Consider the following 16,534-nt stretch of genomic DNA (forward strand, 5'->3'; position numbering starts at 1 on the left):
ACGGTCCTCACTTGCTCCCACTCCTGGGCGATGTCAAATCGTCGCTACTTCCAGGCCAGCCTATCCCACTGACACGACGGCCCATCCTCCTGACCTCTCGCATGCTGGCTCCAAACAGGGTCTTGACCCGTTCCCCGCTGATCTGTCTCTCGGACTTACGGCGTGATTTGACGACCTTCTCTTTCCCACCTCCAGGTAGCTCGACCAATTGCACTCGCGACGGCGAGGCTCTACTCACAGCAATTGGTGGTGGACGAACATGTCCACTTTCAAGCATGGCTGCACTCAGGGAACCTGTCACTGCTTCTGCGGCCTCCACTTTGGAGCAGGAAGAGCTGAATCGGGGTGGGATCGACCCTGAGATTGTCACAGCGTCAGAGGATGACGCTGGGTCTTTGCTCTGCCCGCGACTCTTGACCACGCCCATGAGTGGAATCTGTGAGTTCGAGCGTCGATGCGCCTCAGCTGCTCTGCGAAAGGCACGATCCTCTCGCTCTTTCATCGCCTTTGCTCGAGTTTCGGGGGAACAGTCGAAGTAGGATGTTCTCCGCCGGTGCGAGGCGGGCTGAGCAGTATTTGACTTTGGCCGAGAGTGGTTCGCAATAACATACTGCCGCTTTGGTATGAGGGGGGTGAGAGATGCCAGGTTGCCGGTCGTCTTGCTTTTGGCCATATTGCCGCCGCCGTAAAAGGTCTTGGACGGTTCGGTAAGCACGGCTTCAGCGTTTACGCTCGATATTCGACTCGTCGGCGTCGATGCATTCCCAGGAGAAGCTGTCGTATTCAACAAAAACGGCTTAAATCCGTTTGACGCAGATGTTTCCGACCTTCTTTCAACCTCCTTTCCTGCGAATGCGAGGCTCCCGACTCGACGCAGGCTCTGGCGTAATATCCCCAGTTTTCTGAGAAGGATATTCTCGAAGTCCTCAAAGCTCTCCAAGGCCTCTTCGGTCTTGCAATGCGTTCTCAGTTCATTGAGCACGCTGTTCATCCGCACTTTCTCAATGTTCTCGAAGAGGCGATCAATCTTCTTTCCCGTGGATTCCGAGGGCGATGGAGGTGGTCTGTTGAGCTCGTTCATATGAAAACGGTCACAAAGCGACATATATCGGCCTGTCCAGTATGACAAGTCCTCGGCAAAATACACCTGCTCGACGGTTAACAATGATGAATGTGGCGGAATGGTCGGTGGTCTCTCACATGGCTTGGATCATTGTCAGACTCCTGGCTTCGGTTGGAACTGGTTGTCATTGTGGTAGAAGTGGGAAGGTCACTGTCCCGCCAGTTGTTCGCCAAGGTGGAATTGATAAACAAGAGCCGCCCAGATGATGATGTCTTCTTCATGCCTTCGAGACGTTGTGTATTGGCAACGTCATTCAGTGACAATTTGAGGGTGGGTGTGTGCTCAGGCGTGCTCTTTGGTGATTGAACAGGAGAGGCATATTCTAGAGGATTTCGGTGTTGACAGGCATTTCTAAGTCGAGCGCGATTGATTGCCGCCTCTCTCTGAACCTGTATCATCAAATCCAACTCTGTTTCTGTCATCCTGCTTTCGATCAATGCATCGGCGACGTTGAGTTGACTTGCATTGCCGTGATGCTGTTTTGCAGGGGAAAGGGAGACCGAGTGTGGCTTTCTCGGAGAAGGCGTTTCATGCGACGGACCAAAGCATGAGATACTGCCCAAAGTCTGTGTTCGTGGCAAGGGGGGTCCAAGGGGCTGGAGAAGGCGTCGTCTGGTAATCGTGTCGCGGGACGAAGAGAGCAAGCTACCCATCGTCTTGGATTTTGGCAGTCCGGTAGTGCTGGATGCCTGCTTGAGATGCTGTCGGCATGCAGCGGCATCGTGGCTACTCAAGGAATGAGTGGACATGTTTCGAATATAGAGTTGCTGTTGGGTTCCAGACAGATCATGATGAGACCGTTGTTTGTATGGCAGTAAGGACTCTCTATTGGGCGTGCCCATCTGAGATTGGGGCATTCGGAAGGAGCTGGGTGGGAGACTGTCTTCGGGGTGCCATGATTTTCCGTGCATGCGAGGGATGTTCAGAGGACCTGTCCCGGCTGCCGAGTCCCTTCTGTGTCCTCGACCACGTGTGGGCGTTGCGTGACGAGAGGTACCAGACTTTGGCCGTGGAATGGCAGAGATTGAAGACTGACGGCTCCGGGCGCTGAGTGAAGCAGGGTGAGGACTTGGGGCCATCCTGTGCGGTAGGGGATGGAGAGGACAGACGAATGGACGTGGCACTGGTTTCAATGGAGATCGAAAGAAATGCAAGCTGGAATGATGGGGAAGCGGCTCGCAGGAAGCATGAGAGAGGAGAAGGAGAAGACTATCGTCAGAGTGCTTCGCCCATCTTGGAGGACATGCGATGTGATTAAGGCTCACGGTTACAGGGCAGGAGCGACGTGAAAGTGAACATGAGGGCAGGCATGCCTCGTCAGAGAACCTACCAGCAGACCAGAACCAGAACACTGCTTGGGGCAGCAGCATCACCGACGACTCTGGGACAGACAACCACAGCCCAGCCAACCATCATCTGCCTGCCAGACCTCTCCATTCACTACAAATATCCTCCTCCTTGCACAACCCAAACGAGGCTAGATCCATACAGTGAGAATCGGAAATGGGTTCCGTCCTCATTGGTCGAAATATCTTCAATATGACATCAACCAATGACATCACGACCAGTCGATGCAACTCAGGTACAAAACCACAAGGAGGTCGATGTTTGGACTGTTCTACTCTGATGTTATAATTCTGGACTTACCATCTGCGAGAAGACCGAAACCTCTTCAAGCAAAAATCACCCGGAAATACATCCCAACCATGTCTGAACAATACAAGGGTCAAGACCTCATGGATATTGCCAAACAGGCCGAGCGAGATCTTGCGTCCGCCAAAGCCCAGCACGGCGCCCAGGACAGCGGGTTTGGAGGCAAAACCGTGCCTGGAGGAAGTGTCAGCAGTATGTCTACCCTCGGAAAAACGAAACACAACACCTTCCTGTTTTCCTACTCTCATGGCCTGCCCAAAACGAACTGACCAAAATCTCTAATCATGATTTCTAGCAACCGAATCTGGCATTGATCAATCAGTAACCAACAAATTCCCCGGCAGCACCGCCGAGTACGGCAGCAAGGTGTCCGGTGCCGGGGACAACCGAGAAATCCCCGTCGAAGAGGGCGGGGGCGTCCAGAAAGGCACAGGGCAGCCGACCAAGGCGGGCGACTTTGAGAAGGGAGCCCCGGGCGAGGGACCAGAGGACGTGAGCAGGCACTACGCTGAACAGTACGGTGGCAATGATGACGTGAGGAGCAATGTCAAGAACGCCACGGCATGAGCAAGTTGGGAGTGCAGTGCGTGTTTGTATTGATGCCGGAATCGGAATGGAAAATATTGGCATACAAGTTCTGTATATGATCAAAGAAGTAGGTTTCTTGAAGCTCCTCACATTCGGGAATTCGACATCCTAGAAACGGATATTGCCATCTTTCTTTCTCGTTCAAACCAGACGTTGACACCCCAAACACCACGCTCACACATCCAGTAGCAAACCATTCCCGCCTGTGCCTTTTAGCTTCACAATGTTTGTACAGTGTGGAAGAAGGGATTCTTCATCAATCTCTCGTCACCCTTGACCATCTCTCTCATCAGCCGTAACTTTTCGTCTTTGCTCATGTCCTTTCCTTCAACCTGCTCCTTCCAATTCTGCAGCATAGCCTTCAACAGGCGGCTGGCTTCATCTGCATCTTCCTTAGAATATTCATTGTCCTTCTGTTCACCGCTGGCACTGGTGAAGTCTTCCAACTCCTCAGCCTTTCGTCTCGCCATACTGACCACCTTCTCCGGAAACCTTACCAACTCAGCAACGTGTATTCCGAAGCTTTGGTCACTGATGCCGGGCTCAACTCGGTACAACAAGGTGACTTCCCTTCGTTTATTCGAAGTTCTGGCATCTCCCTCGCCGTTGGTCATGGCAACATCCTGGTCTTGATCACCCACAAAGGCTACCACATGAAGGTTCTTTACCGCGTTGGGGAACTTGTCCGCTAGAGCAGTCAGTTCATGAAAATGGGTGGCGAAACATCCAAAGGCACCGATCTGTCCGACTATTTCTTCACTAATGGCCCACGCAAGACCGAAGCCGTCGTATGTGCTCGTGCCTCGACCCAGCTCATCAATGATGATCAGCGAGTCTCGCGTGGCACTTTTCAAGATATTCGCTGTTTCCAGCATTTCCGCCATAAAAGTCGACACGCCTTTAAGTTGAGAATCTGATGCTCCCACGCGAGCGAGCACGCAGTCAAAAATGGTCAACTCTGCTTCTGTGCAGGGCACGAAACAGCCAATTTGGGCCATCAAAGCAATGCAGCCGATTGTGCGAATGTACGTCGATTTCCCGCCCATGTTGGGACCGGTAATGATGAGGAACCTGGAGCTGTCTCGCCTCAATTCGACATCATTGGTGATGAAATTGATGTCGTCCTGAGCTTCCATGCAAGGGTGTCGCGCCTCTTTCAAGATGGTATCCCCAGTGCCTCGTTCGTGCATCTTCGGGCGGACGTACGCCGTCGGAGCATGGACCGTAGCATGTGCCAGACTGACGACTACATCCAGGTGAGCGATGATGGCAGCAAGCTGCTCAATAACTGGCGTGTATGATGAGGCTACTTGAACGACCTCCGACACTAGGGAAGACTGTTTCCGGTTGTAAGAGCTTGAGAGCTGATCGTACTCTCTCCTCAACTCCGCCAGTTCATTCGTTGTGAAGTACACGCCGTTCTTTTGCGTCGATATTTCCTTGTAAGAGCTCTTATTTCGTATGCAACCCGCTTCATTGCGCGTGAGCCGGAAACAATGCCCATGGACCTTGTGATTCTCCAAAAAGAGCTTCTTGTCAAGCTCTTGACTGAGGTCCTTGCCGACTCGACGGTGCTCGGCGCCCATGGCGCGTTGGACATCGTCAAGCTTGGCCCGAATTATCTTGAGTCCCTCATCAAACTCTGGTTTGATAATGAACTCATGGCGGTCCAGGGCGTCGAGATCCACAGTGGTCTCAACCATTTCAGCCAATTTTCCCAGAAAATTCGATAACTCTTTCAGCTTTGCTGTATACTGTGCTTCCAACGGGATTTGGTACTGCTCGTCGACAACAGTTTCCAGGGCGTCAATGAAGCCTGGAAGCCGTATAACAACCTGGTATGCACGTACCACGTCCTCCAAATTTGCATGCTTGCGCTGAAATTTCTTCGCCAGGCGGTATAGGTCAGGAATTGAACGAAGATGTTCTTCTTGCATAGTTTGGCGAAGCTCAGTATCTATGACAAAAGCTTCCACTAGTTGTTGTCTCCTCTCGATTTCCGAAAGATTCATAAGGGGCTGCTTGAGCCACTGTGCAAGAAGACGACCCCCGATCGGGGTTTTGCAGTGATTCAGCAGACCATACAAGCTCATACTTTTCGCGCCATCTCGAGGGCCAGGCATGAGGTTCAGAGCTCTCAGTGCAGCTGCGTCCAATTTCATGTAATGTCCGAGGTCGTGTTGGTATAGCCGGTATTGTCCAAAGTTGCTGGGGTCCGTCATGACACCCAGATACTTGATGAGTGCAGCTGCACTACCCATCGCGAGTTTGAGGTCTGTTTGGGGCAGAAGTCCCATGGCATTTTCGCCTTTCAGAAGCCTGGCCAGGTCTTGCTCAATATCCTTTGTTCCCCAGTCGGCAGCAGATCTCTCCGAGAGGGCAATTCCACACGAATCAGCAATCTGTTGTATCTTTGCTAATTCAGGATCCTTTTTCTGAAGGTTCCCTGCCACGACACACTCTTTGACGCCTAGTTGAATAAGAAGACTCTCAAAGTTGGAATAGAGATCGTTGTCCAAGAACTCGCTGACACCAAGTTCTCTGACGCTGGCATCTGCAAAGCAAACGCCAACACTTCTGGCCTCGCCTGCTCTTGCAATGACCTTGACAGCCAGGATTATGGGCGCAGAATCACCTTGGCTATCAATACCAGAACCTAGCTCTTCTTCAACGGCTTGCAAGTTGCCGGGACTAGCTTGCCGGGCGAGTTTCCATTGTCCTTTACCACTGGCTTCCCAGATTTCCACTCTCTTGCCTAGCTTGAACAGTGCTTCTCGGAGGAGGTTGCGGAAAACTGTGGTAGACATTGTGACACTGGGCAAGGCATTGTCGCTCCGACCGAGGTTTCTGATAACAGCGGTCGTCTTGTAGACGGTCCGCGCAATGAATTCTGCATCTTCTCCATGGGCTGAGTACCAATCGACCCGATCAAAGACACGGATAGTATTGCTGCCGCCAGGTCTCGGAGGAAGGGAACGAAACGAACGGATGAATGAGCCCTCGTCATCAACCTGAGAAATTGTTGTAAGTAGGAATGAATATGAAGCCGGGAAGAGATATCATACCTTGAGCTCAGGTCTCGAAGCCATTTTTGCTGGGCCTGATGAATGATGGCGTTGGAGTGTTGGCTGTTGGATTGTACCAAGCGCACCTCGAGACTTTTGGAAGTCCACTCCAACGCGGTTCACGCGTCGACACGAATACTTGGCACTTTAACACGCGAGGGTAGGTAGTGGGTAGTTCTCGGTAGGCAAGGTTTACAGTAGGCGTCGCTAGCCCAGACTCGAGCCTAGTGAGCCCATGCGTACCGACTGCCACCCGCCAACCCCAGTCCACGAACAACGGTGATCACGCTCCTCCTCGATCATGAGGATGTTTCAGGTTTCGAGACATGGCCAAGGACAAGCAGCCTGCTTCTTTCTCGTTCCGATTACTTCAACCACTTGACACTTCAAATCATTTTGTGAACGAGCTTCTTCATCATGCACGAAGTTCTCTGGCATTTGCTGAGCTCGGCTTATGGCTGTGTGCTCTCGTTCCTGCTGACTGTCTACCCTCTCCTGCTCCCTGTATACATGACCAGCCTCGTGCCTTCCTGCTGAGTATATGAGATCCTGCTCTGGTCGATCAGCAGGCATGAGGCTGCCGGTTTCTCCCTTGTCTTCTGCTTTGTCTCATTTTCTCACTCTGCCTACCTCAACCATTTCCCATCACAGGCACTCCCAGCCGCTTATTTGGTATTTAGCACATTATCCTTATCATTCTGCATTATCACGAGCTCAACTCCTCCCAAAGTCACTTGGACCAGCTTGCCTCAGAGCCTTCTCCATCATGCCTAGAACAAAGGACAAGTCAACCATGGACCTCACCGGTCAAAAGGTCAACGAATCCCCTCTTGAGGCCCAATCTCGCAAAGATGCCGATTTTGAAAGCATTGAGGCCAAATTACCGAAACGTTGGAGCAAGACCGAGATGAGCTTCATTGACAAAGGCACTAGTATGTCAATACCCCAGGATCAGATCCAGGGAGAGGAGCCACTAACGTGCAAACTAGGTCTCTTGGGTTCGAAGAACCCTTTCGGCAAGAAAGCGGACCCTAAGGACAACATAGTATGGCTCCTGGACAACATAGCATACCGCCCGATAAAGCCTGGAAAAGAGTCTATACAGCCTTGGCAAGCCGAATTTGTTGCCTGCTTCTTCCGTGAAGGCCGTAAGGACCTTACCAAATATGTCAGTTCCATCGCCGACCTGGTCGGATTGGATGGTAAGGCTGGCGTTGATGATGCGGCCAGAAAGAGAATCGAAGAACGCATCAAGCCCTTGATCATGGCCATTGCTCCAGCCCGCACAATTCAGATCAAGATTCCCTGCCCAGGTTCTACCGGAATCCCTCACAGACGTGTTCTTGGACCGTCAAATTCCAATGGGATCAGCAGCCAGACCTTGCTCACGGGCGGTGCAGATGATGCTGACGGAAAGACTGTAACCTGCACGAGCGACAGTGACACCTTCCCCAGCTTGAAATCCAATACACGCTTTGTCGGTCCTGAAGGCTGGGGTGTCATTTCCGATATTGATGACACGATAAAAGTGACTATGACTCCCAGTCCGACTGGTATTCTGCAGTCCACCTTTGCCGACGTTCCTAAAACTACACCAGGAATGCCGGATTTCTACAAGGTTCTCGACGAGTCCTTGAAATCTCCTGCTTGGTTCTATCTGTCGGCCTCTCCGTACAATCTGTACCCCTTCCTCCACGACTTCGTTGACGCCAACTATCCGCAAGGGACACTGATCCTCCGAGATGCCTCATGGATGTACTTGGGGGCATCTTGCAATCTCTCACTCAAGGGGTGAAAGACTACAAGACTGACCGCATCGAAAAGATTCAATCTTGGCTTCCGAACCGCAAGTTCGTCTGCATCGGTGACTCAACCCAGTCCGACCCGGAGGCGTACGCTGCCATGTACGCCAAATATCCTGACTGGATCAAGGCGATCTACATTCGGAAAGTTATCGAAGCCCCCCACATGGAAGCCAAGAACAAGAACCAAAGGTTCATCGACGCATTCAAAGATGTTCCGGACCAAGTGTGGAGGGTGTTCATGGACCCGAAAGAGTTGGCAGATCACATCAAACATGTGGCAGGCGTTGCGCATGCGGGGTTGGTTGGCAATATGCTTGGTCTTTAGTGCCAAACCGAGCATGAGAAACGTACTCCTTCCAGATCCCAGGCTCAGACTCCGGAGGCAAGAACGCCGCTTCGTTCGCCGAGCCCTGCGCCGAAAGTCTGAGCCTACGTGGGCAAAGATCCGGCAGCCTTGCCACATTGTACCCGGCATCGGTCTCCAACGCCACCTGAGAACAGACCTTGTCCTAAAGTCTCACCAATGCAACCTGGGGTAGTCGTGGTGGGATCTCTGGATCAAGGAATACTTCACCTGGGAACCAAAGCTGAACATGCCAAAAGGACTCCGGTGTTGCGACATTGTTGTATCGTTAGTCGTCGGAAGAGGATGTGATGATATTCTAGGAGGCTCCTGAAACCAAAGGCACCTAAAGAGCACCTACGTAACACTCAATAAACAAGAATCGCTGAACTGCATCACTTCGTCGCCTCTCACGGTCTCCTGTCATCTTCATATTTGATCGGTGGAAAACGCCATGTCCGAAGCCGATCCCACCACCCTGCGAGGCACGGCGAGGTGGAGCTGCGTGTTCGTCGAGCCCAGAAGAAATACTCCATGTAATTAATATTTTTTCTTGTTCATAATTCACAAATATCGGGAGTTCCCGTTCCGCGAGAGTTCCAAGGTTTCTAGAAAACTCATCTACACGAGCCCAAGGTTACATTGGTTGACACATGCAGGCCACGGACAGCATTTCTGAGATGCGAAAGAGGTCAAACCGCTGAGCAAGCAGGGAGCTCTAGAGCTTGTTCACCATCCACCACCATGGAGATAGGATGTGTCGGATGTCTGGAGGCAACTCACGACACAGTCACTCCACTCAAAGGCTCAAATAGCCCCTAGTTCGAGGCTGCGGAGTCCGCTGGCTTGGGCAAAGCTTAACGATGCTTGTGCTAGATTGGACTGACAACACCTTCAGATTGGATCCTGGTGACGCGACTCCTGTCGATGATCCCAGCAACTTCGGTTCGCCATTGACTCCAGCCATTGGCGTCACGGACCACAAGCTGGATGCCTTGATCGCACCACGCGACACGGGGTGGTATCGATCGCCACAGAAAAGTCCATGCTCGTGCGACCTGATGCCGACATGGGAGCCCTTCGCGTGGCAGCGTTTGCTGTAAGTATATACTGTACTGCTGTCCTCCATCCGAGCTGCCCTCTCTTTCCCTCTCTCCTTCTCTGACTTTGCACTGCAAAGAGCCACTCCTAGGTCTTCTTCAGATATCACCTCACCCAGTTGGTAAGACCCAACTATTGCGACTGACTCCTCACTTGTGTCAACATGTCTTTAGCAGATGTGAAGGACGGTGGGTTGCCGGCCAAGCCGGACAGGCCGGAAACTTATATCAGTCCCTCCCAGCGGAAGCTTTATGATTCTGCAGTGACCTTTGAGGAATACGTGCACTACGCCAATCGCACCAGGGAAGAGGAGAAAGCTCAGCAAAACATCCCCGATGGAGGGATCATGCAGCAGGTTTTCAGGAGGAAGAGCTCTGTGGCGGCAGCGGCAGGAGTGCCCGTTGACAACAGTGTCGATGCCGCGGAAAAGGAGAAGGCGGAAAAGGCTGTGACCCCTGGGGCAAATGGGCACGACAGTCAGGAAAATGAGCAGCCTCGCCGCCGAAGTATCTTTTCCAGACACAGCGTGGTCTCTGAGGAAGAATGGCGAAATGCCTCCCGGGCGTTGAGGACCGCCAGTTGGGGAGCCGGCTTCTACCTCATCACGACAGATATCCTGGGCCCCTACGGTGTCGGATTTGCCCTGGGGACCCTCGGCTGGGGTCCCGGCGTTGCTCTCTACACGGTCTTCGCCTTCATGGCCGGGTATTCTGGCTACCTTCTCTGGCAAGTCTATCTCGGCCTCGACTCGTACGAATATCCTCTCCGGAACTACGGTGATCTGCCTACCGCACCATGGGCACCACTGCTCGCTATGTTGTCAATATTCTGCAATCAATCCAGCTGCTGCTCATTTGCGGCCAAGTCATCATCCAGAACGGGCAGGGCATTTCGCAGACGTCCAAGTTCCGGCTCTGCTACGTCGTCTGCGTCGTCCTGTTTGTCATCGCGGGCTTCTTCATAGGCCAGGTTCGGACGCTGCGAAACTTCGGCGTCTTCTCCATGGTCGCCGTCGGCCTCAACCTGTTGGTCATCTTCATCTCCATGGGCGTCATGGCGCACTCGCCGCCCAACTATGCCATCAGTGTGCTCGGCTCCGCGGGCTCGGCCGTCAACGCCACGACCATCACACCGGACAAGAATGGCGTCTACCCAGCCATCATGCACTATGGCGGTCTCCCCGACTCGAGCAACTTCGTCGGTGCCATCAACGGCCTCATGAGCGGTGTCTTTGCGTACGGCGGGGCACAGCTTTTTGTCGAGATCATGGCCGAGATGCGTCGGCCTTGGGACTTCATTAAAGCCATGTGGTCGGCACAATTCTTCATCTATTCCGTCTACCTCATCTACGGCTGCTATGTCTACCACTACCAAGGCCAGTACAGTTTCACCATCGCCTACATGGGTCTTTCGCCCTACGGATTTCAGGCCGCCTGTGATATGCTGGTCGTGGTGTCGGGGTTGATTGCGGCGGGATTGTACGGGAATATTGGAATCAAGGTGCTTTACAATCAAGTGCTACAGGAGTTGTTCCATGCGCCGCCCTTGACGTCCAAGCCCGGGAAATATCTCTTTAGTGCGATTGTGCCAGTTTACTGGTCGGTGGCTTTTATCGTTGCAGCTGCTATCCCGGTGAGTGTCTTTTTTTCCCCCTTCCCGCGCAGCAAATGTTTGGAATGCCTTGGTCGAATATACCCGTCTGTTTCGCTCACTGACACATGGTTCAGGATTACTTTGGGTTTGTCTCCGTCATTGCAGCGTTCTGTATTGTACAGTTCAGCTACTCTTTCCCACCCATCATCCACCTTGCCTACACCATGCAGAGGAACTCGATGAGGCCCGGCGAAGGCTTCAACGAGCACACCGGCCAGACCACCCGCAGTGATCATGGTATCAAGAGGTTGATTAAAGGATTCTTCGCGGACAGATGGTACATCAACGTGTGGCACATTATTCATGCGGGTGGTGCGTTGGCGACGGCTGGACTGGGTGCGTACGCGGCCATTGAGGGCATGATCGATGCATTCAAGAACCCTCAGATCAACTCTTTTACCTGCAAGAGCCCGCTGGATTTGTCGGCTGCCTGAGGACGAGTAAAGGGAGGAGAGGATACGGACTTCAACAGGGCATTTTTGCGTGCAATGGCGTTGCTTGAGTTCTGAGATTCCCCGATGATGACCTGCCTGGTAGATGAGTGATGTCGAATTTACTGTGGTACCAACCTCAACAATTGTGGCATTTTCCCGCAAACAATCTTGACTTGTCTTCCGCTCTGAGTGGGCAAATGTCGCACGTCTCACGACGGTGATAGGAGGCAGAGGAATCGTAATTCGTGGCAAGACGAGTCTAGAGGATCATCGCAACCCAGGGTGTGCCTGGTCAGCAAGCTGCGGGGGGCCGGATAGTCGCAGATGAACTGAGGGAGGTCAACTTTCGCCGTGGCCAAGTCAAGCTCGTGCCCAGAGTTGAGCGTTGTGGAAATCGCAGTCAAGCCTCTGGGCTAGACGGCAAGCCGAAGCCCACGTTCTACAAGAGCTGCTAAGCTTTTTTCTCCTGGGCACCGAACTGGTCTTTTTAGTTGGTGTCGTTAGGCCACTAGGGCGAACTGCCAAAGCCCCTCCCCCTCAAAAACGTGTCCTCGAGCTCACTGCTCGAGTTTCTGCCTTGCCCGTGAGGACTGTGAGCGGACTACGCGTGTCTCGGGCGTCGGAACGGAGTAGTAGGACGAGTAGCAGAGGGGGAGGAGGGACTGCGGTTCCGTGTCAGTGTACGAGGAATCGTTGTTATTGGCAGACACAATGACATAGAGGAGTACGTAGGCGTGGCAGCCGTGGCATCAATCATAGTAACAATAATAAACAGTTGAGGCAGTGCTGGAAACGCAATCTCGCGAGGTCAACGCTTTGGTATTGGTGGATCCCCAGGCCAGCGCTGAAGGATGGACGACGGCTACTAGACCTAGTGAGCCCTCCAAACGGGGTGGAGGTCAAGTCAAGTTTTGAGACACGGTCCGCGGCTCAAACTGGGAATCGTTTGACGCATGATCCAAAACATTTGCGTAGCTTTTTAGGGGGTCAGGGATCGACCGACTGGGCGTCTTTCTTTGTCGTCCTTTCGCTCTCACTCTTGTCTTATCCAATATCCAACACACTCGACGCCGCAACAGGACAATCGTCATTCTTTTTTCTTTATTATTCCTGCCGCTACCAGAATTGGCCAGGGAAAGCTTGTGCAGGCACAGCGTCGAACCGTCACCTCCATCTCCGGGCCATCTCTCTTGCGCCAATTTCCATCGCTCGCTCGACGTCGCAGTAGCCATTTTCCACACCCCGTAACGACTTCTTGGTAGCCCTCGAATCGTCATCGACACTTCCATTGTCTGCCCTTCGCTCTCCGTTATCTTCTGTCACCCGTTCGCCATGAGGCTCCTGCCTCTGGCCCTTGTGCCTGGTGCACTGGCCATTTCACTCGACATCAATGATCCCAACAGTGTGTCGTCGGCTGCCGCAACCGTGGCTTATGACATGATGACCTTCTACACTGGCAACCAGACCGGCCAAGTCCCTGGATTGCTACCGGGTGGCTTGAGTTGCGATCCCAATAACCCGCAGATCTACTGTTGGTGGGAGTCCGGCGCAATGTTCGGCACCCTCATCAATTACTGGCAGTACACGAATGACTCGTCATACAATCCCACCGTGTCACAGGCGCTCCAGTTCCAGCGCGGACCCGACAACAACTTCAACCCGCCTAACCAGTCGAAGAGTATGGGTGTCGACGACCAGGCTTTCTGGGCCTTCTCTGCCATGGATGCCGTCGAGGCCAACTTCCCAGAATCCGATGAAGAAGACGCTCCTTCGTGGTTAGCGCTCGCCCAGGCCGTCTTCAACTTTCAGAAGAGTTTGTGGGATACTACCACTTGCGGTGGTGGGTTCCACTGGCAGGTGTTTTCGTTCAACGCCGGCTACAATCTGAAGAACGCCGTGTCCAATGGTGGAAACTTCCAACTGGCTGCCCGACTTGCCTATGTGACGGGCAACCAAAGTTATGCCGACTGGGCGAATACGGTCTACGACTGGATGGAAAACAGTGCCTTGATGCAAACAGACCCGTCAAGCGGCATTCTCTATATCTGGGATAACACCGACTCTGACAACAACTGCACAGACCAGACGCGATACGTGTGGACGTACAACTACGGTACCCTCTTGGTGGGTTCCGCGTACATGTACAACTTCACCAATGGCAGCTCAGTCTGGCTCGATCGGGTCAATGCGATCTTGAATAGCACATTCGAACTGTTCTTCCCGGCGCAATATGGAGGCAACATCATGTCGGAGATCCAGTGTGAATCGACCCTGGTATGCGACCAGGATCAAAAGAGCTTCAAGTCGTATTTGGCAAGATGGATGGCCGTGACCAGTCTGCTCGTGCCCTCTACAGCACCTCAGATTCTTCCAAAACTCCAGGCCAGTGCACAGGCAGCCGCGGGACAGTGCGATGGCGGCTCTACCGGTCGTGAATGTGGCATGCAGTGGTACACAACCACTTGGGACGGTACGACCGGCGTTGGACAGCAGGTATGGATTGTTCGATCGTGACCCCATGATGAATTCAGTTGCTAATATCCCTTTCCAGATGGCTGCATTGTCTGTGATTGGTACGTCATTGAACCGGCAGGAATTGACTCCCAAGTCCACCAGGACCGGCGCCACCTCGAAGAGTGACCCGAACGCTGGGTCTACGGCGCCAACCAACCCTGCTGAGTTACAAGACAAGATCACTACGGGCGACAAGGCTGGTGCAGGTATCCTGACCCTCGTCATGGCCGCTCTGGTCGTAGGTGCTGCGGTTTGGTTAGTTACGTGATGGAAAGGGATTTTCTTGGGTACGGTGCCAAAACCGAGACGACCGCCTCGTGAAATATCCGTGCGATTCACGATCTACGCCTCTCCATGTTGTAGAGTTTGGACACAAATTTCACGTCCTGGGCTGCTTCCGGTGTGTTTGTATATTACTGGGAAGGGCAGGCACATAAAAGATGCGTCCGATACCATAGCAAAGTCGATTCCAATGTCCATGAATTTCAGAGCTTTCTCAAACGCGACTTTTCAGATTCGGGCGTACGCAGATTCCCGCCGCTTTGAGTGATACCCCCCGGCCTTAAGGCAGCAAGTCTTCGTTTCGAATCGGGACGACTGCGGAGCGCACTGCGCGAGGAAATTCCCAAATTCTTCACCACCACCAAACACTACATATTTCGCCAACGACGTTCTATCACTACACCGAGATTTTTTTGGTTGGAAACGCAATCTAGGCTCATACGCACATCTCTGAACTGCGCGACGCTGAACAAGATGGGCTACGCCTTCGACAAATGTAAAGAAAGGCCGGCTCTGATTGACGAGATCCTCAACGGCTTGAACCGCTACAACCCTGAGACGACGACCACGTTTCAGGAATACGTCAATCAGCAATGCGAGGAGAAGTTTTTTGATGCATATGCATGCCTGGCATTGCTCAAACTGTAAGAACCCCGTCAGACCGCAGGCCACACCTTCACCGGGTTCATCTGTTTCCACAATGATGAAGAGAATTTTCATACCACGTTTCCTATTACCTGACTTGTCCCTCGGGAACTATGGAGAGTTGAATTATTAGCTCTATCTGATGTCGTCCTTCCTACCTTCAAAGCTTCTTGTCGGCTCGAACTTGTTGCTGTTGCGGGTGACAGGCTAACCGGCGGCATTACAGATACCAATTTAATCCTCAACTCCTCCACCCTGAGACCGTGACAAACATCCTTGTCAAGGCGCTGACAGTGTTTCCTTCGCCCTCATTTTCCCTCTGCCTTGCTCTTCTCCCTCCCTCGACAATTCCCTACAGCCCGGGTAACACCTCGATCCCCACCACCGACCTCACCGAGTCAATACAAAAGCTCACCCGGCTGAACACGCTGCTGGAGTCGGCGCAGTATGAGGCTTTCTGGTCTACATTGGAGTCAGACGATCTTTACTCAGACCTCTACGCCGATGTCGTCGGATTCGAAGACCTGGTGCGGATACGAATTGCTGGAGAGGTGGGAAAGACCTTCCGACAAATCGACCTGGGAGTCCTGAGCGGGTGGCTGGATTTGAGAGGAGATGCGTTGACAAAGTTCGCCCAGACTGCCTGTGGATGGAGAGTTGCGGGACAGAAGGTGGACATTCCGGCGAACGCAGAAAACGAAGCCAAGAGCGAAACCAAGGGTGAAAGAGTTGGAGTTGATATGTTTGGCCGAGTGTTCAGGAGAGGTTATGAGGCGCCCGCCTGAAAATGGAAGCGAAGATTGTGACGACGTCCGAATTAGGACAATCACTGCACACCAGGGCCTTTTGGGCTCTTGGTCCTTCAGAGTGCAGTCAGACATCGTGGCTTGAACACACGGTCTATTAGAAGCGACGAGATTCTGGAAGCCTCCTGTCCCAGGCCGGTTCCCTCGTCGATCGACGGTATGTTCGTCTGTTTATTGACGAATATTCTCCTCCTGAGCTTAGTGAGGGCGGGTCAATGGGCTTCTCACCTGTGGATGACATTCCTCCAGCCTGGAGATAAAAAAAGAGAATCATGATTAACGGTTGCACGGTGCGGAGTATGTATGTACTCGATAGTATGAGCTAGGTTGGGGTTGCTACAAGGGCCACTGACTAGAGCTTCCTCCCAAACCATGGCGGCAATGCGAAATGACCCTGGTGTCTAATTCGAGAACTTTTCGAACCCCGGGTGCCATCGCTCGCGTGCCAAAGTCACCCCAAGCTTTAATCATCGCCCCGGATGAGGGGCTAGGGGATTCGTTAGTAGGCAGCCGTTTAACCCT

At 52.8% G+C, this 16,534-nt stretch overlaps 7 protein-coding genes across 7 annotated transcripts; 5 read left to right on the forward strand and 2 right to left on the reverse strand.

The window, feature by feature from the left end:
* Window positions 1–7: 7 nt before the first annotated feature.
* Window positions 8–1,251, reverse strand: AYL99_01374 (hypothetical protein; the record flags this gene model as incomplete). Its single annotated transcript, XM_018832890.1, has 2 exons — window positions 8–1,147; window positions 1,201–1,251. The coding sequence occupies 2 exons, from the start codon at window positions 1,249–1,251 to the stop codon at window positions 8–10; spliced, it is 1,191 nt and encodes a 396-aa protein (XP_018698769.1).
* A 1,578-nt stretch (window positions 1,252–2,829) lies between these two features.
* AYL99_01375 (hypothetical protein) lies at window positions 2,830–3,343 on the forward strand (the record flags this gene model as incomplete). Its single annotated transcript, XM_018832891.1, has 2 exons — window positions 2,830–2,968; window positions 3,072–3,343. 2 exons carry the CDS (start codon window positions 2,830–2,832, stop codon window positions 3,341–3,343), a joined length of 411 nt encoding a protein of 136 aa, XP_018698770.1.
* Window positions 3,344–3,582: 239 nt separating this feature from the next.
* Window positions 3,583–6,453, reverse strand: AYL99_01376 (DNA mismatch repair protein msh-2; the record flags this gene model as incomplete). The annotated part of the gene is made up of 2 exons (XM_018832892.1): window positions 3,583–6,375; window positions 6,430–6,453. 2 exons carry the CDS (start codon window positions 6,451–6,453, stop codon window positions 3,583–3,585), a joined length of 2,817 nt encoding a protein of 938 aa, XP_018698771.1.
* A 769-nt stretch (window positions 6,454–7,222) lies between these two features.
* Window positions 7,223–9,680, forward strand: AYL99_01377 (hypothetical protein; the record flags this gene model as incomplete). The annotated part of the gene is made up of 4 exons (XM_018832893.1): window positions 7,223–7,361; window positions 7,419–8,100; window positions 8,154–8,531; window positions 9,476–9,680. 4 exons carry the CDS (start codon window positions 7,223–7,225, stop codon window positions 9,678–9,680), a joined length of 1,404 nt encoding a protein of 467 aa, XP_018698772.1.
* Window positions 9,681–9,841: 161 nt separating this feature from the next.
* Window positions 9,842–11,765, forward strand: AYL99_01378 (hypothetical protein; the record flags this gene model as incomplete). Its single annotated transcript, XM_018832894.1, has 3 exons — window positions 9,842–10,454; window positions 10,544–11,310; window positions 11,406–11,765. 3 exons carry the CDS (start codon window positions 9,842–9,844, stop codon window positions 11,763–11,765), a joined length of 1,740 nt encoding a protein of 579 aa, XP_018698773.1.
* A 1,332-nt stretch (window positions 11,766–13,097) lies between these two features.
* Window positions 13,098–14,547, forward strand: AYL99_01379 (hypothetical protein; the record flags this gene model as incomplete). Its single annotated transcript, XM_018832895.1, has 2 exons — window positions 13,098–14,258; window positions 14,317–14,547. 2 exons carry the CDS (start codon window positions 13,098–13,100, stop codon window positions 14,545–14,547), a joined length of 1,392 nt encoding a protein of 463 aa, XP_018698774.1.
* A 488-nt stretch (window positions 14,548–15,035) lies between these two features.
* Window positions 15,036–15,991, forward strand: AYL99_01380 (eukaryotic translation initiation factor 3 subunit K; the record flags this gene model as incomplete). Its single annotated transcript, XM_018832896.1, has 2 exons — window positions 15,036–15,205; window positions 15,433–15,991. The coding sequence occupies 2 exons, from the start codon at window positions 15,036–15,038 to the stop codon at window positions 15,989–15,991; spliced, it is 729 nt and encodes a 242-aa protein (XP_018698775.1).
* Window positions 15,992–16,534: the final 543 nt, after the last annotated feature.

The sequence above is a fragment of the Fonsecaea erecta genome (assembly GCF_001651985.1).
Source record: "Fonsecaea erecta strain CBS 125763 chromosome Unknown Scaff1, whole genome shotgun sequence".
Taxonomy (NCBI): Eukaryota; Fungi; Ascomycota; class Eurotiomycetes; order Chaetothyriales; family Herpotrichiellaceae; genus Fonsecaea; species Fonsecaea erecta.